General features: G+C 44.3%; 1 protein-coding gene across 1 annotated transcript in view; it reads left to right on the top strand.

Moving 5' to 3' along the window:
• The window catches only part of AGPS (alkylglycerone phosphate synthase), a 386,322-nt gene that overhangs the window by 72,676 nt on the left and 289,465 nt on the right, over positions 1-24,181 (top strand). Inside the window, exon 3 of the mRNA XM_082260060.1 lies at positions 23,074-23,164. Within this exon, the coding sequence (XP_082116186.1) occupies positions 23,074-23,164 (91 nt within the window). The remainder of the gene's footprint in view (positions 1-23,073; positions 23,165-24,181) is intronic.

The raw sequence follows: 24,181 nt of genomic DNA, 5'->3' as shown, positions 1-24,181 counted from the left end.
AGCGCTCCTAGGGGCGAGCACGTGTCCCCACTAGGCAGCAGGGATGCCGATCCATGGGACCCATGATGCCGTTTGCCGCCGGCATCTGCGATCGCTCCCCGCTGAGAGAGGAAAACAGTCTGCTGACGGTTGTTCTCTCTGAAATGATCACAGAGCGCCTGTGATCCTTCTATTTAGGATCACAAGGCCCTCCCCCATACAGTTAGAAAACACTCCCCTAGGCTCACACTTAAACCCCTTGATCACCCACTAGGTTAACCCCCTTCCCTTCCAGTATTATTATTACAGTAACGGCGCATATTTTTAGCACTGATTACTGTAGTAATGTCACTGATCCCCCCCAAAAGTGGCAAAAATGTCAGTTAGGGGTCCGATCTGTCCGCCACAATGTCGCAGTCCCACTAAAAATTGCAGATCGCCGCCATTCCTAGTAAAAAAAAAAAACCTACATCTTTCCACTAGTTTGTAGACGCAATAACTTTTGCGCAAACCAATCAAAATATACTAAAGTGATATGTAGCCGAATACAAAATTGGCCTAAAAGGATGAAAGCATTTTTTTTGGGGGGGAATGTTTTATATAGCAGTAAGTGAAAAAATATTGTTTTTTTTTTTTTTTTTTTTTTTTTGTTTATAGCGCAAAAAATCGCACGGTTGATCAAATACCACCAAAAGAAAGCTCTGTTTGTGGGGAAATTTCAGTACAGCGTCGCAGGACCACGTAATTGTCTGTTAAATTAAAGCAGTGCCATATCGCAAAAAATTGCCTGGTCATTAAGGGGGCAAATCTTTCCTGTCCAGAAGTGATTAATCCAACATTTCATGTTCCTGATATATACGATTTACTTGTATGAAAAAGCATCCTGTTCTTTGTATTGCTTTCTTTGTGTGAAATCCCTGGTGTTCCTTCCAGTCACTCTACTTTTCTATTAAAATTTGACCAAACTAAGCAGGAGAGCACAACATGATCCGTTCTATAGCTATGCTGGGAACTTTGTGTACTCTCCTCCAGTGATCTGACTTGGCCTGACATGCCCCCGATGCACAGCCATTCCCTGGGAAGCTCAGTGTGCTGCTGCTCCTTCTCCTCCCCCCAGCTCTTATGCAGCTGAGAACAGAGAGAATGTGATCACTTATAAAAAAAAAATTTATAATATTTTGTTTTATGTCTATACAAAAATGTTTTGCCTTTCATTTCTATTTCAAACTTCATGGGTTGTTTTACAAGGTAATTCGTATACAATCACTTTAAGTGGACATATACACAATATTGTTAAAAGTACTGGGACGCCTGCCTTTACACGCACATGAACCGTAATGGCATCCCAGTCTTAGTCTGTAGGGCTCAATATTAGGTTGGCCCAAACTTTGCAGCTATAACAGCTTCAACTCTTCTGGGAAGGCTGTCCACAAGGTTTAGGAGTGTCTATGGGAATGTTTGACCATTCTTCCAGAAGCGCATTTGTGAGGTCAGGCTCTGATTGTTAGATGAAAAGGTCTGGCTCGCAGTCTCTGATTTTATTCATCTCATCTCAAAGGGGCTCTATCGAGTTGAGGTCAGGACTCTGTGCAGGTCAGTCAAGCTCCCCCCCCCCCCCCCCCCCAAAAACTTGCTTATCCATGTCTTTTCCTGAACCTTGCTTAGTGCATTGGTGCGCAGTCATGTTAGAACAGAAAGGGGCCATCCCCAAACTGTTGGGATCATGAACTTGTCCAAAATGTCTTGTTATGCTGACACTTTTTAAGAGTTCCCTTCACTGGATCAAAGGGGCCAATCCCAACCCCTGAAAAGCAATCCCCACGCCATAATCCCCCCTCCACCAAAGCCCATAAAGACATGGATGAGCGAGTTTTGGGGGTGGAGTAAAACAAAGTTTTCCCCATTTGGCTGGCTGTACACTAATAGGGTTTTTATCCATCTGAATTTCATGGATCGGATGGCAGCAGGTGTCAGCAGACATGTCACCGCTGACTTCCGCCCCTCCATAGGGGTGCATGGAGCATCTGATCAGGTCCATCTGAAAAACTGACAGGCAAACCTGATCGGAAAGCCCGTGTGAAAGGGGCCTTATTCAACAGGTTTTTATTACAATATGTACAGTTTTTTTCCAGAACAAAAACCACATTCATGATGACAATTATGACCGTTCGAAAAAAATATTCCATCCTGCTCCTACAATTTTCCTCCTCACTACAGTCAAAAACAAACCCCAAATTGACCATTAGGAAATTGAACGAACTGTATGACCATTTTAACTTCTCCTAGTGCGACATTGGACTTGGTATTTACTAAAACTGGAGAGTTCACAATTTAATGCAGTTGTGCATGGTAGCCAATCCGCTTCTAACTTCAGCTTGCTTAAATAAAGCAGAGTTCCAGCTGTTTATTCTTTTTAAATAAAGCCTGTGGCAGTCCCCACTCGTGCATTATTAATCAGCGTGTTTTGTCTATTATACAGTTTGCGGTCTTTGCATCTCGTAGGACTTGCCTGTAACTCCTGATCCAGCATGCAGCCATCCTAATTGTGGGCATCTGAAGCCCGCTGGGATGCTCTTCCAGTATTAGGTGCAGCTAGCTACCCAGCATGCACCTCCCCATCTCCTGCATGTACAGTGGGAACGTATCGTGGCCCAGTGTGTCTAGCAGGTTGCCATAGCGATCCCAGGAGTCAATGGGCAAGCAGAAATGAAATACCTCGCCACTCATGAGGACGGAAGTGTAGCCTTTAGGCCCCTTTCACACGGGCGTTCCCTTCCGTATGTCCGTATATCACCCCATCCGTTTGCGGGTGATATACGGACATAATGCATGTCAATGGGATTGCGGATGACCATCCACTGACATCCGATTTTCGTCCTTTCAGTTCTGTTCCGTTTTTTGGAACGAAACAGAACCTTATTTTTTTTCTTCCATTTAAAAAACAGGACGCAAAATCGGATGTCAGCGGTGTCATCCGCTGACATCTGCAATCCCATAGACATGCATTATGTTCGTATATCATCCGCAAACGGATGGGATGATATGTATATATGTATACATATCTATACATATATATGATATATGACATACGGACCGGAGGACACAAATGTCATCCGTGTCCGTGAAAAAAAAAAAGTGTTGGAGCGGATCACAATACGGTCCGCTCCGTGTGAAAGAGGCCTTATGCCCCGTACACATGTACCGATTGTCGGCTGTAAATATTCGGCTGACGACCGATCGGCCGATTGTAGGCTTGTTAGTATGATGCTGCCGACAGCGCATTTTCGGCCGAACAGAATCTGTCGTGCAAGCATTAAAATTTTTGTTGGCCAACACCAGAACGGCCGATTGTTCGCCAGTCAGTACAGAATTCGGCCGACAGACAGCAGATTTGCAAGACTGGGCATGCTCAGAAAAGAAAAAAGACAAGGAAAGTTAACCATCACATGACATCACTTCTGCAGTTGGCTGTTGTTGGCCGACAAAATTTGTGTGCAGTCTTTTGCAGTTTTCAACAGACAAGACAGCCCTGGACAAAAGACGGCCGATCGTTCGGCCGACGATCGGTACGTGTGTACGGGGCTTAAGTCTCAACAAAAGGTAGAAGATGACCAAAAAATAAAAGTATCTGAAAATGAATGGGGATGCCGTTGGCAATAATTTCAGCCATTGTTGTAAATTGGGCTGGAAGTTTGCGTTAGGCTTTGACAAAAAAAAAACGAAGCTTTTATTAAATCAACCCCGTAGTCTGTCATTGACAGTGGATGTCAGTGGGACAGAAAGGGAGAGGAGATATCCATAAGCTTGGTTCACACCTACGCAGTTTACTTTTGATCCGTTTCTGCAGTGCTTTTTGCTGTGCGTTTGCCACGGTTTTGTGTTTTTTGCTTTTATTTTTCTATTTTTCGGCCAATTTGTTGTTGAGCAGATTTAAAAAATGCAAATTGAGGCAAAAACACACTTCATGCTTTTCTGCAGCTTCATTTAAGTCTATTGAACCAAAAAAAGCAAAAAAAAACATTGTCTTGCATTAAAGTCCCTTTGACCGTTTCCAAAAACACAGCGGCTAAAAAAGGATAGATTTGAACAAGTCCCATAGGGAAACCATGTTAATTAACTGTAGTGCTTTTCTGCAAAAAGTGCATAGGTGTGAACCGAGCCTTAGAGAGAACACAGACTGAAATTTTAAAGTTATCCTTCAAACCCTGTCATACGAAAAAGTTTTGTATTGCTCTTTGTTGGGGTCCTTTCACACGGGCGATCCGATCAGATCCGCCTGTCAGTTTTTTAGGCGGATCTGATTGGATCCTCCATGCAGCTCTATGAGGCAGCAGATGTCAGCGGAGACACCTCTGCTGACACCCGCTGCCATCCGTATCCGATCCTGTCCGTGAAATCTGGACGGATGGAAACCCTATTTTTCCATCCGTTCAGTGATCGGATCGGATGAGAGCGGACAGGCGGTCCGCTCTCATCCGATCCCCCATAGAGGGCAGCGGGGGCTGAGACACCTGCCTTTCCGCACTGCAAGCGGAGACGGAGCTGTCATCCGCCGGCTCAGCGGGGATCGCGGATCGATCCCCGCTGAGCAACACGGATCCGCCTACGGAGGCGGACCGTGTGAAAGAGGACTTAAGAGGACTTACTGTGATTGATCGATTTCACCCTATTTCCTGATTTGTGGTTATAGGGAAAACAATATGGGATTGTATGGGATCTGTGTTTTTACCTCCACTCAGTTAACATTGCAGGTTGATATATCTTTATTGCTGTTGGCAGGCAGGAGTTCTACCAAATGCACTCCATTCAAGTGAATAAAACTGCTCCGCAACCACAAACATTTGTATCTAATGCACATGGTTGTGGCGGAGTGTAGCAGGATTTTCCCCCAAAATAGTCCCGTAGGAGGCATATTGCTTCTGAGCAGCCAGTTAACCGCAGATAATTTTAGAGACGAGGTAGGGACTGATGCCCATGTGAACGAGGCATTTAGGCTCCATTCACATTAGCGGGTCTCCAAAGTCACACAATTTATAGTGAGACTTAGGAGTGACTTTTGGTGCGACTTTGATCCAATTTCCCATTCCGATCTGTACGAGTGCCATTGCAAACAATGGGGTGCGATTTTTTCATGCAGCTTGATATGTCTAAAGTCGCATAACAAGTCGCACAAGTGTGAATGGGCCCTAAAACTTTTCTTTTCCTGGCATGGGCAAGTCTAGGATCATGTTAAAGTGTTACTAAACCCAGAACCTGCATTGACTCTATTTGGTCTCCCACAGTACATGGAACATGGAAATGCAATCATTTTAGTAAATATAAACTTTTAAATACCTTTTCTCATCTGCAGTATATAGCAGTCTTGTGACTTGTATCAGTTCCTAGTAAAGCTTGTAGGAGAAGTTTTCATTCTCCCCTGAAGCTCTGTCTAGACTGTGGTGATTGGCCCTGTGCTGATCACATGCACTCTCCCAAGAAGAAAAAAAAAAAACTCTCTAGCAATGCACAACAAACTGAGCATGTGCAGCTTGACTCCTAATGCGGTGTTCTATCAGGAAATGATTTGGAGTCAGTGGAAGAAGGGAAGAATCAGAGAAGAAAGGATCACAAAGCCTTTATATACAATGTAGAGGATTAACCCCTGATTTTACTGTTGTGTGTTTAGTAACACTTTTAAGTGCTGTGAGGGTTTTGTGTTGGGGGAGCTCTTAGTGTGTTTACACATTAGAAACTATTTGAAGTAGCTTTAGGATTCATAGCGAAAGTCCCCCTCATAAACATTGGCGCTGTCAGACCTGCGTTTTTATGATTTTAGATGACATTCTTACAGTGACACTAAACTGTCTTTATTCTCCAATAATAATCCAAACCCATCCACTGCTTGGTGATTCTAAAGGTATACCTACCGGCTCTGTGCTGTAGTTTTGCACAGAGCAGCAACAATCCTCCTGTTATCTGGTCGGCCGCTTGCACCCCTGGCTCCTCCCCCCTGCCGAGGGCCCCCATAGAAATCCAAAAGAAATGAGGAAAGTCACCAGAACACCGTGGTTCTCAAAAAAAGGGTCCAAACCTTTATACAGCGATCACATCATTGCAGCAAATGTTTTGGAGCCCCGCAGGACCACTTTTTTAGGCATGTGACGATGAAGGGGTCCTGCCAAAAAACTTTGGCCTAAATTGATAAGGACTTCTTCTTCTTCTTATTATTATTATTATTATTATTATTATTATTATTATTATTATTTATTATTATTATTATTATTATTATTTTTTTTTTTTATTTGATGTGTTTTTATAGCAGAAAGAAAAGAAAAAAAATATATAAATAAATATAATATATATATATATATATTTTTAGCTCAAAACATAAATGACTGCAGAGGTGATCAAATACCACCAAACGAAAGCTCTAATTTTGGTAAAAGGACCTCAATTATATTTGGGTACAGTGTCACACAACTGCACAATTGTCAGTTAAAGTAACGCAGTGCCATATCGCAAAAAATGGCCTGGTCATTAAAGGGGGTAAAACCTTCCAGGGCTGAAGTGGCTGAAGCGGAAGTAAACTCATAGATTTTAACAGTTTTAAAAATCCATTCCGTTCCCGACACGTGGTCTAGGGTCTCTTCTGTTCTATAAACCCTGCCTGTCAGCGGGTTTTTCCAGAAGAGTTTAGTACCATGTTAGGAAAACTAAGGCTGCAACTAACGATTATTTTCATAATCGATTAGTTGGTCGATTATTGCTTCGATTAATCGACTAATCGGATAGAAACCTAAAAAAAAAAAAAAAAAAAAAAGTGTATAATTTAGTTAATATTCTTGAATATCTATATGCAGAGGTAAATATAAATATCCAGCTATATAGTTGGATATTTAATCCACTCTGAAACAGATATATGTATTATTGGAGGTTTAAATGTGGTATATATCAGACTCCGAGATCAATATTTTTAAAAGACCTAAAACATTGTTTTGCAAATTTTCAGACCGGATTGGTATATAATCATGATAGACTCCCTTATTAATAGGCGGGTAGTTTGATACAAGCTCCCTGTGCCTGCTGTCACTTATGCTGGCCATACACAAACTACATTTTTTAAAAAACATTCATCTGATTTTTTTTCTAACCATTAGTGTATTCGGTGTTCGTTGTCAACCACAGTGACAGGAAAATTTGAAGGAACAGAATAGAAAACTTCTCGATCAAACAAATCTTCAAATAGTGTATGTGGTTTTTGCTCAGAAGTTTTATTCATTTTAAAATTTATTGTTCAAAGCAAGTGGAATTTTCAAACAACACTCGTCCATTAAACGAATATACAAATCATTTTTGAACAAATATAGATGCAAATATTTTTGTCCAAAAATCCAATACATGTATGGGCAGCAGAAGACCTTTAGTAGCAGCAGCATGCTTTTTTTTTTTCATGTGTATGTATATAAAAAAAATATGCCCAGAAGTCGGATATGCAGGATATTTTAACTGGGAGTCAGACATGAAGCTCTATGAAGGGTGGAGGGGGGAAAATAACATTTATATATTAAAGTAGTACTAAAAGCTGAGACTTTTTTTTTTTTTTTCATGGATATAATCATTTTAAATATAATGCACAATACTAGTAAACTTTTACTTTAAATGTAATTGTAATGCCTTATATCACCTCTAGTCTATCGGCCTCCACCTTCTCTGGGTTCAGATGCTCATCTTCCCAGCACAGAGCCCTTAAAGTGATTTTAAACATTGGATTTTTTACTTTTTAACAGCAATCTTATCATACTTATCCTCTCTGTGTAATGATTTTTCACAGAGCAGCACTGATTCTCCTCTTCTGCGCCCCCCCCCCCCCCCGGGACTTCTGGACCCTCCTGCCTTCAAAGTGCCCCTATAGGAAGCAGCAAAGTATAGTACTGTACAGAGTGTCCCTATAGCAAGGTTAAAAAAACTCAGCCTTTAGAATCCCTTGGTTCCTTCTCTTGCCCAGGACTACATTTCCCATGAGGCATTGCTCCTCACACATTCACAAGTTCTCTGTCATCTACTGACATGTATGGGTGGTTTACTGAGCTGTATGTGTGTTGCACTGTATTTTCTGATATGTAAACAAATAATGCATTCTGTATGCAGGACAACTAATAAGCTGACCGATTAATCTATTACAAAAATAGTTGACAACTATTTTCATAATCGATTAGTTGACGATTATAATCAATTAATCGATTAGTTGTTTCAGCTCTAAGGAAAACCAAATGTAGGTGTGCCAGTGTGAATGAGGCCCGAATTTGGCAGCTCTGAGATGAACATACCGTCTTAAAGCGGAGTTCCGGGCACAGAAACCATTTTTCAATAAACATACCCCTGGGACAGTCAGGGCTAGCACATTCCACAATGGCTAGCCTCTGATCTGTCCCGGTTCGCACTTACCTGCAAGATGAAATACTCACTTATAAAATTTCTTCCACAGCGTTGCCATCTCTCTTGTGGGCAGCTGAAGCCGGCGCGGTCCTCTTCTGTGTCTTCTTCCGCGTCCTCTTCTCCCAGAATGCGCCTGCACCGGCCCCTCTCGTCACTTCCGGTGCGGCGCCGCATTCCTCCACAGCTTCTGGGCATGCCCAGAAGCTGTTTAGCAGGGGAATGCGGCGTCGCCCCGGAAGTGACGAGCGGGGCTGGTGCCGTCGCATTGATTCCTGGGAGCGATGACGTTCAGCTCCCAGGAATCATCGCGAGACAGGAAGTGACGGCGGAGCCGCGGCGCTTAGGGAGGAAGTACCCGGAGGTGAGTATTTTCGATCTTCAATTACAAGGTGAGTAAAAAAAAAAAAAAAAAAGAACCTAACTATCCAATTCCTTTTCAGGTGATGGAGAACAAGCGGACGGGCACAAAAAAAAAAGATCGATTTTGTGCCCGGAACTCCGCTTTAAGACAATAGTGCCGCCAAAGCGATTTGCCCTTTTTCATGTCTCGGTTTTGGGTGGTGGTGTTCTGTAGCGCTCGGCTGTGATTCTTTCCTCACTGACCTCTCTCCTTTCTCCTACCCTCTCCATCATTCCTGGAGTTGCATCACCTTAGCACAGAACGCAGCGCGGTTTATGTCCGTTGGCCAGCATAGTACAGATGCTTAGCAGATTTGTTTTTCTAAGCAGAAGTACTTTGCTGAGGCAATGTTCATCAGGCAGCAAATACACATTTGATATGGTTGATCATGGAACAGAAAAATGAGCTGAAAATGCTCCCTCTTATGCAGGACAGCTTAAGTAAATAGTGTCTGTGGGAGAGAGTAATATAATATTTTGGCAGACCAGTTATTTTTCTACATTGCTTTAATAAATCTTCCAGAGCCGGTCCTCGCATGTCTTCTGTATGCGGCACGTAGTTGTGTTATGTGATGGGAGCATCTTCTTAGATAATTGGAGGACGTTCATCCTTCTGTTATTATGTCTTGTACAAGCATTGATTTATGCACATAGGGTATTATTTAAAGGGAGGCTATTTATTTTTATGTTTATTGTTAAATTTACTTGGCTGTACATAATTTTTTTTACTTATCTGAGAGATTTTAACATTTTTACAACTATGCTTTGTCATATATCTTAAACCTTTTATTTATTTATAGGTGTTTTTAATCGAATTGATATATGAACGTAAGAGATTGCAGGCAACATGCCCAGCAACATGCCAATTTCAATAAAACTCTAGGGTTACATTGCAATAGGAAAAATACATGGGGGGAATTCAAGTGTAACTTACCTCTAGGACCCCTTTCACACCAGTGGACCAATGCTTTTCAGGTGGACGCGATCGAACCACCCATTGTTCTCTATGGAGCGTCATCCGCTCCTGTCTGCTTAAAACAGACGAATGGAGATATGATCAGGTCCCTCCAGTGGATTGGATGACAGTCAAATGGAAACGGACAGGCAGACAGATGGCATATAGAGAACAGCTGGTTGTGTCCGTGTCTACTCTGCATAGCGGACCGGTCATCCACCTGCTCAGCGGAGAGATCCCCCACTGTGCAGACAAATCCACTTGACGGATTCCACTCCGTCTGAAAGGGGCCTAAAGCTGGCCATAGATGGATCGAAATTTGGCCAGTTGAGCAGGAATTGGTCAAAATTTTGATCCATGTGATTGTGTAGCCCCTTCTGCTTGACAGAAGCCAATCTAATGGGCCTGTTGATCAGTGAGAGTCCATACTGTCGGAATATATTGTCACAGTAAGGAGGATTACGCTATCCACCTTCACTTTAGTTCAGCCTGCCGACTGAATAAAAAAACTGTCCATCTATGGCCAGACTAATGCCCCGTACACACGCATCGATTATTGGCCCGGGAATTTTCAGCCAACGTCCGATCGGCCGTTTTTCGGCTTGTTAGTATGATGCTTCCGACAACCGACTCCGACTTTTCGTCCGAAAAAAATCTGGTGTGCAGGCTATAATATTTTTGTTGGCCAACAACACAACGGACAATTTTCCGTCAGTCAGTACAGATTTCGGCAGACAAAAATCTGATGAGCAAGACTGGGCATGCTCAGAGAAGAAAAAACACACGGAAAGTAAACCAGCACATGACATAACTTCAGAAGTAGATTTTTGTTGGCCGAGAAAATTTGTGTGCAGTCTAGGCACATTCCAACCAACAAAACAAAACTCTGGACAAAAGTCGGACGATCGGTCGGCCGATAATCGTTGCGTGTGTACGAGGCATTACACTAACTATTTTTAAAAATGTTTCCCCTCTCCTCTTCCTACCCATCTTGCAGGTTCACATGATCTCCCCAGTCCTCCTTATTTTGCCTAAAGTGGGGTTGAGCTTTTAATGGCCATATACAAAAAATATTTTAGTTCCCCTGTGAAAACTGTATTAAACCCTTTATCAAATAAAAAAAAAAAAGACCCACCCCTTACAGGTTAATGCCATAATGTGCTAGTATGCACAGTATGCAGTAGTAGCACATTATGACAGTTATCTTTTTAAACAGAGGCCTCCAGTGGCATGCGGTCAGTGCTGCCAGTGCTTCCATCTTTGCCCAGTCTTCCTTCCGGGTCTGTGCGCTTTGGCCATTTGAGTGGCCATGCCACGATGACCACACTGTGTGCCCTCAATGCAAAGGGCACTGCACATGTGATGGTGACATCATCAGCTGTTGCAGCTGTGATTATCTCTTAAACAGCGCAAGTTTAGAAGAGATTAACTGTACCTACAGGCAAGCCTTATTATAAGCTTACCTGTGGGTACAAGTGAAACAAAAACTGACCTAACTACCACTTGTAAGAAGTCTTCTCCTCCCTGCCTTTCCATTTTGTGTCAAAACACACATTTAGAAGTTCTCAGACAGCAATAAAAAAGTCAACAACTTGTAAATTTGAGTATAAGGTTTAGAATCCATCTGGATTTGGTTTCTCAATCACCTCCATGTGGGAGATTTCATTTCATTTTCTTTACTGGTGAAGGTGTCAACAGGAAGAGAGGAGAATTCTCCTCAGTGGGGACACAAACCCCAATGTTACAGAAAATCTTGTGATAAATACACGATATTCAAAAGCTGAGTTCTAAGGGTTCCACAAGATTTTCTGGCCTTTTGGACTTTGAGCACTCTCTTGCATAAGGAATGGGAAGAGGACTGCAAGACCAACATCCCAACAACTTTACAGAGTGCCCAAGTGCTTATTGGGATCAATACAAAATGTTACATGCAATATGGGTATTGGGCTTTGCAGCACCAAAGCTGCATTTGATATTTACTGTATGTGTACACTGGATTCATGATGTTTTTTTTTTTATTAAAAAAAGAATGTGCAGAGGTTTAATAAAATTCCATAGCCAGTAACCTTGCTGTTTGGAAAATGCTTGTCATACTTTTAGAATTCCATCTGCAACTGTTTTATGTACTGTATGACAGATAAGCAGAATATCGCTTAGTTACAGGCTTATTGTAGAGATATTATATATATATATAATCACAAAAGTGAGTACACCCCTCACATTTTTATAAATATTTTATTATATCTTTTCATGTGACAATTCTGAAGAAATGACCCTTTACTACAATGTAATGTAGTGACTGTACAGCTTGTATAACAGTGTAAATTTGCTGTCCCCTCAAAATAACTCTACACACATCCGTTAATGTCTTAACTGCTGGCAACAAAAGTGAGTACACCCTAAAGCCCGTACACATGATCAGATTATCGAACGATCTGTCGTCCGTTTTTTTGTGGCATGCTAGTCTGATGTGGAAAATGAAGAGGTTATTTTTCATACGAATTTTCCCATACGACAGAATTCTACTTCAGAAGTGATGTCATGTGTTGGAGTTCTTTCGTCTCTGAGCATGCCTAGTCTTGCTCTTAAGATTTTTTTCCGTCAAAATCTGTACTAATGAGATAAAAATTGGACGTTGTATTACGGACGACAAAAATGATATAGCCTGCACATCAGGATTTTGTCAGCCGAAAAGTCGGAGTCGGCTGTCGAAAGCACCATACTAACAATCCGAAAATTGGCAGATCGGTCGTCGGACGAATTTTCCCTACAGATTTTCTTATCGTGTGTACGGGCCTTTAGTGAACATGTCAAAATTGGGCCCAGTTAGCCATTTACCCTCCCCTGGTGTCGTGTGACTCATTCGTGTTACAAGGTCTCAGGTGTGAATGGGGAGTGGGTGTGTTAAATTTGGTGTTATCGTGCTCACTCTCTCATACTGGTCACTGGAAGTTCAACATGGCACCTCATGGCAAAGAATTCTCTGAAAGGAGAAGGATCTGAAAAAAAAAGAATTGGTGCCCTACATAACGATGGCCTAGGCTATAAGAAGGTTGCCAAGACCCTGAAACTGAGCTGCAGAAGGTGGCCAAGACCATACAGAGGTTACACAGGACAGGTTCCACTCTGAACAGGCCTCGTCCTGGTTGACCAAAGAGGTTGAGTGCATGTGCTCCGCAACATATCCAGAGGTTATCTTTGGGAAATAGACATATGAGTGCTGCCAGCATTGCTACAAAGGTTGAAGGGGTAGGGGGGTCAGCCTGTCAGTGCTCAGACCATGCGTGTACACTGCATCAAATTGGTCTGCATGGCTGTTGTCCCAGAAGGAAGCCTCTTCTAAAGATGATGCACAAGAAAGCCCGCAAACAGTTTGCTGAAAACAAGCAGACTAAAGACATGGATTACTGGAACCATGTCCTGTGGTCTGATGAGACCAAGATAAACGTGTTTGGTTCAGATGGTGTCAGGCATGTGTGACGGCAACCAGGTAATGAGTACAAAGACAAGTGTGTCTTGTCTAAAGTCAAGCACCTTGGTGGGAGTGTCATGGTCTGGGGCTGCATGAGTGTTGCCGGCACAGGGGAGCTACAATATTCTCAATATTTTGTGTTGGAAAAGAAGTCCCACAGGGGACAGGTCTGGATTAAAGGGGAGTATTGCAGTCTGAGCAATTTGTTTTCCTTAAAGCGGAGTTCCAGTAATTTTTTTTGTTTATTAAAAATCAGCAGCTACATTCACCTGTCCCACGATCCAGCAGTACACTCAATTAACCCCAACCGTGTTCTCCCTGTGTCCTCCCTTTGCGGCGTCGGCATCTCTACTTGCTTGTGGCTTCATCTCTACAGCTTGTGGCTTCACATCCAGGAGCCCACTGCGCATATGCGAGGGGAGCTGCATTCTGTGACTGGTCCCAAAGTCTTCTAGGACCTGTCATGTGTCCCAGAAGACTTTGGGAAGGAGAACTTACGCTTACGATCGCCTTGGGCTACCCGAACGGAGTTGGGAGCAGGTACTAATCAAAATCAGGTACCTGCTCCCCCCTCCTCCTCAAAAGCGCCATTTCACAAACAGGGAGGAGGCCTTAAAGCAGAAGTTCCACTTTTGGGTGAACTCCGCTATAATACTGCTGGGGGACCGTTTTTTTTTTTTTTTTTTTTCTTGTTTAATTTAAATAGCACAATCGAGCTTTAATTTCAAAAATAATTTTCAATATTTTTAAAATTGTAGCTTTGCTTAAAAATATAATTTATTGATCCTGCTCTTGTTTGTGAACTTTCATTATGTGATGACCTCTGTCCCCCAATTATGATCCTGCGCCGTAAAGGGTGACATTTTGCCCCTGGTTTAGATTACCAGTATCTGTACCAACACACACTCGCAGGCATGGTTCTTTGTTGTCTAGAATAGTAAACCAGTCCAGAACAATGATGTGCAGCCAATGCTGAACCTAAAGCGTGTAGATGGGAAGTGTCTGAAAAATGGTGAAGATCCGTAGAACTCAGATGCAAAAAATATCAAAAGTATCTTGTGGGAAAAAAATGGCATTTGTTTATGAAACACGGGTCAATTCACCAACGTTTACCGAGTACGTTATTTGTGTTTTATACAAAATATCGCATGAGATATTTAAAGTGTCAATTCACTACGGTTAAATACCGCATTTGCAGTAAATACCACAAATGCAATAATTACCTTTTTGGTAACTATTGCAAAAAGATGGGATATTACATTTAAAGTTGATTTACAAAAAAAAGGGTTAATTATCTTGTGATCTAGCCACTTGCTATTTAAGGAATGTACAAATGAATAATTGAAAGATTTAGTACCAGTATTACTACTACTGCGACATGACAGCAACAGCTTAGAGATACTGTTGATGAGCCAGTACCCACCAGCATCCTAACAACCAGTGCCTCATCATTGCCCGCACGTTCAGCTGTCAGCTAGGGAGTCCTAGCTAGCTGATGAAAGTAACCAACGGGGCACGGACAGTGTTTAACCACTTGCCTACTGGGAACTTTTACCCCCTTTCTGCCCGTGCCAATTTTCAGCTTTTGGCACTTTCACACTTGAATGAAAATTGCGCGGTCATGCTACACTATACCCATATGACATTTTTATCATTTTTCCCCACACAAATAGAGCTTTCTTTTGGTGGTATTTAATCACCACTGTGTTTGTTTTTTTTTTTTTTTGCTACATAAACAAAAGCTTGAAAATTTGGGAAAATTAAAATTTCATAGTTTTGTTATAAAACTTTGCTAACAGGTCATTTTTCACCTGCACTGATGTTCACTGTAGGGATCGACCGGCTACAAACTTGCCGAGGCATCACTCCAATCCGGCTTACTTGTAAAAAAACCGGTGCGGCTAAGCAGGCGCTCAGCTGTTACTACAAGCAGCGGGAGGGGACGTCCCCCGTCCCCCCTCCCAGGTCTCCCGTCCCACCCGGAGGCCCGAGTGACCAACCGGTGTGTATGCCGGCTGGCCGAAGACCCGAACAAAGCCAGAATCTGCTCTGATCGGGTCCCTGATGTAGTAACCCAGAAGCTGACATTACTTCCGGTTACTGGAGTCTTAAAGGCGCCAGATTTAAAAAAAAAAAAATAGGAAATGACAGTATTCAAAACAGCCAAACTTGGTGTTCTGAATGCTTTTAAGTGCAGAGGAGGGGTTTGGGATCTTAAAGACCCCAGATTCCTCCATAAAGAGTACCTGTCACTGCCTATTCCTGTCACAAGGGATGTTTGCAAACTTTAGATTCCAATAAGTTTTTTAAAAGGACAGTGTAAAAATAAAAACTTTAAATGTGCAGAATATCGGCGCCTAAAGGGGGGCCTGAAAATCTGTATCGGCCCTGAAAAATGGTATTGGTTGATCCCTAGTTTGCTGATGAGGCTGCACTGATGGGGGGCACTGTTGAGGCTGCACTGATGGGGGCCGCTGTATAGGCTGCACTGATGGGGGCCGCTGTATAGGCTGCACTGATGGGGGGCGCTGTTGAGGCTGCACTGATGGGGGGCGCTGTTGAGGCTGCACTGATGGGGGGCGCTGTTGAGGCTGCACTGATGGGGGGCGCTGTTGAGGCTGCACTGATGGGGGGCGCCGTTGAGGCTGCACTGATGGGGGGCGCTGTCGAGGCTGCAATGATGGGGGCAGCTGTCGAGGCTGCACTGATGGGGGGGGGCTGCTGTCGAGGCTGCACTGGTGGGGGGGGCTGCTGTCGAGTCTGCACTGGTGGGGGCAGCTGTCGAGGCTGCACTGGTGGGGGGGGGGGGGCTGCTGTCGAGGCTGCACCAATGTTTACTTTTGAGGCTGCACTGATAATCAGTGCTGATGTCCCTTTCACACAAGCCGGTTACTGGCTCTATTTTCCTCTCCTCACTGGTTGTGTTTACATTCATGATCAGCTGTGATTGGACCTAGCTGATCACATGGTAAAAAGCCACTGATTGGCGCCTTACCCCGATCTGTGATCAGCGGTGTCTGGAAGATGCAGCTATCACAGAGCTTGCTGCCCACACGCCCGATCACGGGAGGACATCATATGACGTACGTCCTAGCAACATACCTTCCCCATGCTGGGGGCATGTGGCCTGATATGGTTCAGGAGGGAAGGCATGTTTGTCCCCACCTTTTTTCCTGCCTGCTCCCACAATGGTCTGGTATTGATTGTAGGGGAACCCCCGACGCGTGTGTGTTTTTTTTTTTTTTTTTTTTTTTTTTTTTTTTTTACTTCTGCCCTTCTGTTTTACATACACCTGTCAGCTGGGTATCCCTGACTTTCAGCTGAATGTGCAGGAAGGAAGGAGTCCTGGGCTTCTTGACAACCAGTGACCTTAAGCAGGAGCTGTCACATTTAGCAGCGGTAGTAATACCACTACAAAATGTTTCACTTCCCGATGCAGCCGAAGGTCTAGACTGTGCTAATTTATACACATATTACACATATGATATTTTTTTTTTTAAATATTTTTTTTATTGAGTTTTTCAAATACAGTAAATAAGCAACGTACATAAACATATGAAAAGCATATTTGCAATGCGATTGACGTACATTGAAGTATAAAGATAAACGTCTATAAGGACTGCTAGTATCACAGTGCTTGCAAGGACCCACAATATAGGATGAACTTTCGTATCTTGAACAATAATACATTGAAACCGTATGAACCTGTTTGTCCAGGGAAGGAGGAGAGGGGGCACGTATCTGTCATTTGCAACCTCTATAGTGGTCAACGCCACCGGGAGGGACGCCCCGTAAGGGAACACACTGCGTCCTCCCTTCAAACGCCCACTCCCTCTCCCCCCCCCCCAGGACCCCAGCAACTTTAACAATACTGCAGATAATCATCAGAAATCATTGGGGGCCATGATACCCTACATAAGTGGTCCATATGGACCACCTGGAGTGAAATTGTTGTAGCTTGAAGGCCTGTAAGGCCAGGGTCTTCTCATACACACACGACTCCCCTACTATTTGGATAACCTCCCTCCGAGTTGGGGGGTCGGCACACTTCCATTTACGTGCTATGGACAACCTAGCAGCGAACAAGATATTTTGGACCACCGTCCTATATTGGGGTGGGTATTTGTCCATATTCACACCCAAAATCGCCTGTTCAACTGAAATTTTGTTAAGTATCCCGGTGACTTCTGCTATCAATGTGGAGATGGAGGCCCAGAAGCTTCTCAGGGAAATGCACGTCCACAAAACATGAAGTAGAGTGCCAACCTGCCCGCACTGTCTCCAGCATAAATTAGATGTTTCTGGATAGAATTTAGCAATGGTGTAAGGTGTCTTGTACCACCTAAGGTGAATTTTTAGCAATCCCTCCCTAAAGTTGGAGCATTTGGTATGGGTAAGCGTATGTTTATAGGCTCTCAACCATTGCTCCTCCGTAAAAACCTGACCAATTTCGCCCTCCCATTTTATGTGGTATGTGTTTTTTTGGAAGGTTGTCTTGTTGTGCAGGGAGATGTAGAATTTGCCTATACCTTTCTGCCGCGCATTGGCTCCAAAACAGAGGGTATAGATCTGTTCCGGGAAAAGAATGTGTGTCGATGACATAGATGAAATCAAGTGTGAAACCCGGATAAGTGTGAGGTATTCCTTAGCAAATGATGGAAATTTGTCGCACCATAAGGAAAAGGAAAAACCCTGGGGACTCTGTACAATGTCTCGGATTGTCCTAAGTCCAAAAGAGGACCAATGCGCCACGTTTAAGTCTGGGGAGAGGAAGGAGAGAGCAGTCAGAGGCACAGGAACTTCCACCCTCCCAGCTTGCACGGTGCTATGTGCGTAAAAGTATTGCCACGCCAGTACTGTAGCTGAGATGGTGGGATGGCCCGTACGAAAACTACATTTAGAAAAGGGGATACTGAGTATGAGATCAGCAAGAGAGCCCTGTATCACCTCCGACTGCTCAATCTGTCTCCAAGTGGGTGCCTGAGTCGGATGCAGCCAATAGAGGGACTGGGAAAGGATAGCAGCCATATGGTAGTCCCGTATATCCGGAATCCCCATACCTCCCACCGTGGGATGTTGGACCAAGTATCTATGGGCGCAACGAGGCTTCTTCCCGTCCCATATGAATTTGGATACCAAAGACTGAACCGTACGGTAAAACGATAAGGGGATTTTAATGGGGAGAGCTCTTAGTAGGTATAAAAGTTTTGGAAACGTCAGCATTTTGAACGCTGCAGTCCTTCCTGACCATGACAGATAGTACTTGCCCAATCTAGTCAGTTCGTGCGTTAAAGTGTCAAGGAAAGGGGCAAAATTGGCCTTGAAGAGATCCCCAATCCTGTTTGTGAGCTTGATACCTAGATAGTCAATGTGACCACTACCCCACTGAAATGGAACTATACTCTGAATATGTTGTGTGAGATCAGCTGACACGTGAACGCCCAACATGTTCGATTTGGTTTCATTAACCTTGTAGTATGAGACAGAACTAAATTCCCTGAGAACCTCCTGGGCCGCTGGTAATGATGATAAGGGAGAGGTCAGAGATAAAATAACATCGTCCGCAAACAACGATATCTTGTTGGAGGAACCTCTAATGTCTATACCCCGAATACCTGGATGAGTTCTGATGCGTTCCGCAAATGGCTCCATTAGGAGAACAAACACCAAAGGTGACAGTGGGCACCCCTGGCGGGTACCGTTTGTTATTGCAAATTTTGTGGAGAACAGACCCTCTGTATAGACATATGCCGAAGGAGCCGTGTACAAGGCCAACACAGCATTCAGTATCTCACCCACCATGCCGAAGCGTTGTAGAACTTTTCGCAGATATCCCCAGTGTATCCTGTCAAAGGCCTTCTCGGCGTCAAGGGACAGGAACACTGTAGGAGTATGAGTAGATTCGGCATGGTGGATGAGATTCAACATCCTTCTTGTGGCATCGGTCGCTTGGCGGCCCGCGACAAACCCCACCTGGTCTTGCCGAATGAGGTTTGGTAGAAACTTGGAAATGCGGGTGGCCAATATTTTCGCGTAGACCTTCAGGTCCACATTGAGTAAAGATATGGGCCTGAAATTCTTCGCACAATCCGGGGGTTTCCCCGGTTTGGGTAGTGTTACTACTGTAGCCTCCAGCATCTCTGGAGGAAAGGAAGCAGAGGAGGCAGCCCTGTGAAACACCCTTCGCAATCTAGGGACCAGAAGATGCATGTATTTTTTGTAGTACTCCGAAGAGAACCCGTCAGGGCCCGGAGCCTTGTTAAGGGGCAAGGACTGGATCGCCCTATTGACTTCTAAGTCGGTGATCGGGAGATTTAGTTCCGCCACTTCTGCCGGTCTTAATGCAGGAAGGGAGACCGAATCTAAGAAATTGTCAATGATCTCAGGAGACGGTTGGGGTGTGGACTGGTCATCCTTTAAGTTATAAAGCGAGCCATAATAGTGGCTGAAGGCGTCGGCAATGTCTTTAGGATTCGTTAAAGACAGTCCGGAAGAATGATGCGTCAATTTAGAGATACGTTGACGAGCATGAATGTCCTTCACATGGGTAGCTAACAATTTACCGGCTTTGTTGCCATGCGCATAAAAATTTGCCTTAAGCCTACGAACATTAGCTTGATGTTGTCCAATCAAGAGAGAACGTAGGTCATTTTGAGCTTGAGTCAACTGGTTACTAACGTCTGGGAGTGGGTTTGTTTTATTGGTCTGTTCTAGGTTTCGGATCAGGTTCAACAGATCCTCCATACGCTGCCTCCTCTGCCTCCGTATAGCGGCACTCTTAGACATCAAGACACCTCGCATAAATGCTTTATGGGCATTCCAGATGCTGGAAGGGCACACCTCCCCACTGTCATTAAACTTGAAGAATTCCTCCAGGGCCGCATGGACCTCAGAGGAAGTCCCCGGGTCACAAAAAATATGAACATCATTTTTCCATCTGTTGGCCCTCGTTGTAAAAGCCCGAGGACCGACAGTTATGGAAACAGGAGCGTGGTCCGACCACGTTATTTGGCCTATAGAAGAGTCCACAATTTTTTGTAGTAAGAATTTGTCGGTGAAGAACATGTCTATGCGGGAGTAAGAACAGTGGACCTTTGAAAAGAACGAATAGTCCTTCTCTGTAGAATGGTAGCAGCGCCATACATCCTGCAAGCCTGTGGCCGACAGGAAGCCCGCAAGATCTGGTCTGCGGGGACATTTCCGGGGTCCCCCAGAAACGTCTTGACGTAGGTTTGCGACCAAGTTCATGTCCCCCCCAAGGATCACGTGGCCCCTGATATCCACCTTGAGACGTTTCCAAAGTTTACGCAGATAGGTAAGTTGTTTCACATTTGGGGCGTACACATTAATGATGGAGTACACAATATTGTTGAGTTCACAGTGTAAAAGAATGAAACGGCCATCTGGATCCGATATATGGGAGATATACTTGTAGGCCACAGAGTCCTTTATAAGAATGGCCACTCCCCCCTTTTTCTTGGGGCCATTGGCAAAGTATGCATGAGGAAATTGTTTGTTTGTGAGTCTAGGGGGAGCTGCAGCACAAAAATGGGTCTCTTGGATGAGCATAACATCACATCCCTGGGACTTGATCTCCCTCCATAACATATGACGTTTACCAGGGCTATTCAATCCATGCACATTCAGGGAGGTTAGTTTGAAGGCCATGGTGAAGTGGTATAGTAGAGATCGTTGGTAGGAGACCAGTTGTAGGGACTATGTCACCACCAAGGAAGGGCAAAAAGAAAGTGTATAAAACCTTACCCGAGATCGCAGAGTCCGGGACAGTGCAAGGTCGTGGCCGACTGGAGGGGTCCGCGTGTGTTGAGAAGTTAACGGTTGGAACTTGAGAGGGTATGGCTGATGAAGCACTCGTTGCTGTGTGTCACAGGTAATGTACAAAAAGAGAGAAACAATAATAAAAAAGGTAACAAAACAATCCACCAATGACAGTCGTGACAATCAAGTAGGTATTACTGCAATGCCAAGTTCTCTAAGCAAAACAATATGGATATGGCACTGGGCGCAGGAACTCTAACTGCGCCAAACTGTGTTTAAAAAAGGACGATAACCAAGTGGAAATCTGAGCAGTTATCCAACTGCTAACACGGGGAAACTGGCAAAAAAGGAAAAAAAAAATGAAAAAAAAACAAAACACCATTCGTAGCCGAACAGAACATTCGGAGACTGTAGATCAGGCAGTTAGAACATCAGAGGGTCATCTGATATATAGCTGGAAGGGCCTTGTCAGCCCGGCGTCTCATCTCGGTGGGGAGGTTGTCGGAACCTTGTCAGGAGAATGATCTCCAGGGGGGGTATCATCCTCCAAAATCCCCCACTGGCGCAGGAGCTCAATTCCACGTTCAAGAGAAGAGATCTTGAATTCCCTGTCCCCTCTCGTAACAATGAGGGTGGCAGGGTAGTTCCAGCGATACTGGATGTGGTGATTCCTGAGAGGTTTAGTGATAGTCACAAGGTTTCTCCTGCGGTTCATGGTGTGGGCCGATAAATCTGCGTAAAAGGACAGGCCTTGCATGCCAGCTGGGAGATCTACCGCCTTTCTTACTCTCGCCATCAGTTGTTCTTTCACAGTATAAAAGTGAATTCTTGCAATGGCGTCCCGTGGGTATGCGGCGGGGATATGCTTAGGCTTCGGAAGCCTGTGTATCCTATCAATGGCCAAGTCTCCCAAGGTTGCATCAGGAAGGATTTCCTGCATAAGGGTGGTGAGGAACGCTGCCAGGTCGGGAGGTTTAATAGATTCAGGGATCCCCCTGATTTTCACATTGTTTCTCCTGGAGCGATCCTCGAGATCCGCCACTTTTGATTTTAGCCACTCCAAGTCATCGTCATGGTCATTATGAGCATCCACCATGCTATTGAATGTGTCCGCAAATTCACCCATTTTGTTCTCAATGGTGGAGACTCGATCAGCGACAGCAGCGACAGCTGTGTTGCAGCGGGACACCAGTTGCAGCATATCAGAGTGGATTGCAGACCGTAGGGATAGCATCATCTCCTTAAACATGGATGCCATCACGGGATGGTCCCCTGCAGGGATGGCTGCAATGGAGTCTTGAAACTCCAGGGTGTCATCAACTGTGATGCCGGGGCTGGAGAGCGGCCTATCATGAAAAGTTTTTTGCTTGGATTTGGCAGGGCTGGAAGGTTGTGATTCTGCAGCCGCCTGTGGGGAGAGTCCCGTGGGGTCAGCCTGGGTGCCCGAGAGATGTCTCGGCTGATGCAAATCAGTCCGGTGTGACTGGTGGGGTTGCGTATGAGAGGAGTGTGGCGGGCCGGCGCCATCTTGGCTGCGCGGCCTGGTGTTGGGGGAGAAGAAGTCGATCATCTTACCCGGCTTGTGTCTATCTTTCCGCTTGGGTGGCATGTTCCAGTGATGCCCGGGGTTGCCAGGAGTGCAGATGGACTATTTTGGAGTGACCCTCTCCGTGGAAATTGCTCCGAACGATCTGCTTAGCAAGGAGCTGTTAGCTCACGCTGCCATCTGCCTTGCTAGCCGGCTCCGCCCCCCACACATATGATATTTTAATGCATGTATTATTTAGCAGCTTCTGAGATAAAAAAGTTATTTTAATGCAAAAATTCAAGTTTGATTTATCCTAGGGAATTGACCCTGCAGTGTTTCAGCAAACTAAATGTTACCCGGTTGTGGCTTATATCTACTTTACAGAGAAATTATTTAGACTGCTCATATTCTATCATAACTCTCATGATCTATAGAGATTTACATTTTATGTTAGAAATGTGTTCCGTTGTGGGTCTATATTGTTAGTCCAATGTAAGATTTTGGTACGGTCTTCTTCATTTTAACGAATCCGTCGCTTGTTTCCAGGTATAAACTGAGTGGTTTGGTGCTTCCGGCTTTGCGAGAATGGATGGAAAAGACATTTGGTGCTAGTTTGGATCACAAAACTACCTCCAGAGTAAGTACATATGAGACTAATGTCTTTTAAACCACATATGCATAAATGTTTGCTAGCAAAGGCGTGTGTGCTTTAATACGAGTTATTTATTTTCATTGCTTTTTGTTCAATTGTAATTATGCCTGATGGGTACAGATAATGCAGGCAAGACTGAGCGCTGTTCTTCTGCCAGCCTTTTGAGGTGTAAGCAGGCAGTCTAAAGCCTGGTACACACTAGTAGTTTTTTTTTTTTGTTCAACCCAGCAGGAGCCACTGTACTATCTGTTGTTGGTACAGCGATCTCCCCTGCTGTTCTATTGTGTTCTGACAGGGGGACGGCGCCCCTCACCAGAACACTTCAGTCAGCACTCTGCCATTGCCTGAGAGTGCTTATTGGCAGACCTTTTTCGGTTATACCTCTTCTTCAACAGAAGAAAGCCGAACGGACCGACTCCAGTACACACGGGCCAAATGTCGGCTGGATTCTATTGAACCGGTGGATGCCGCTTGACATTCGGCTTGTGTGAACAAGGCTTTAGTAAGTGTTAAATACACATGAACAAGACAACACATGTGTGTGTGTATCATTGGAACCTGTAAGTCTAGGTTCACACTTGGGTGGTTGCTGGTGTGGGAATCGCAGCTGTTCTGGCACCTGAAACCACTTGCAGCCAAAACCTACTGCTCTATTACAGACACGTGGACCTGTCATTCATTCTTAATGGCACCCCAATGCATCTAAACCTACAGTGAATTTTTTGGTGCAGAAGTCGCTTGGTGCAAAAGCGCCATGCAATTTTTGTGTGGCTTTAAAAAGGTGCTGGGACACCTGCAATTCCCACAGGTACAACAGAACATTCAAGTGAATGGCCTGCTGTGCCCATGCAAATGCAGGCCGCATAGATCACATAAGTGTGAACCACATCTTAGAAGAAGAAATATACCTTAACACGTTTTCTAACTGGTTGAAAAATCATTGTGACTAAAAGATTAGCTCAGCCATTCTCAGTCGGGGTTTGGTAGAACTCTAAGGTTCCT

The sequence above is a fragment of the Pelophylax lessonae genome (genome assembly GCF_965119305.1).
Source record: "Pelophylax lessonae genome assembly, chromosome: 6".
Classification (NCBI taxonomy): domain Eukaryota; kingdom Metazoa; phylum Chordata; class Amphibia; order Anura; family Ranidae; genus Pelophylax; species Pelophylax lessonae.
The sequence above is the reverse complement of the archived record's forward strand: the minus strand, read 5'-3'. Positions and strand labels throughout refer to the sequence as shown.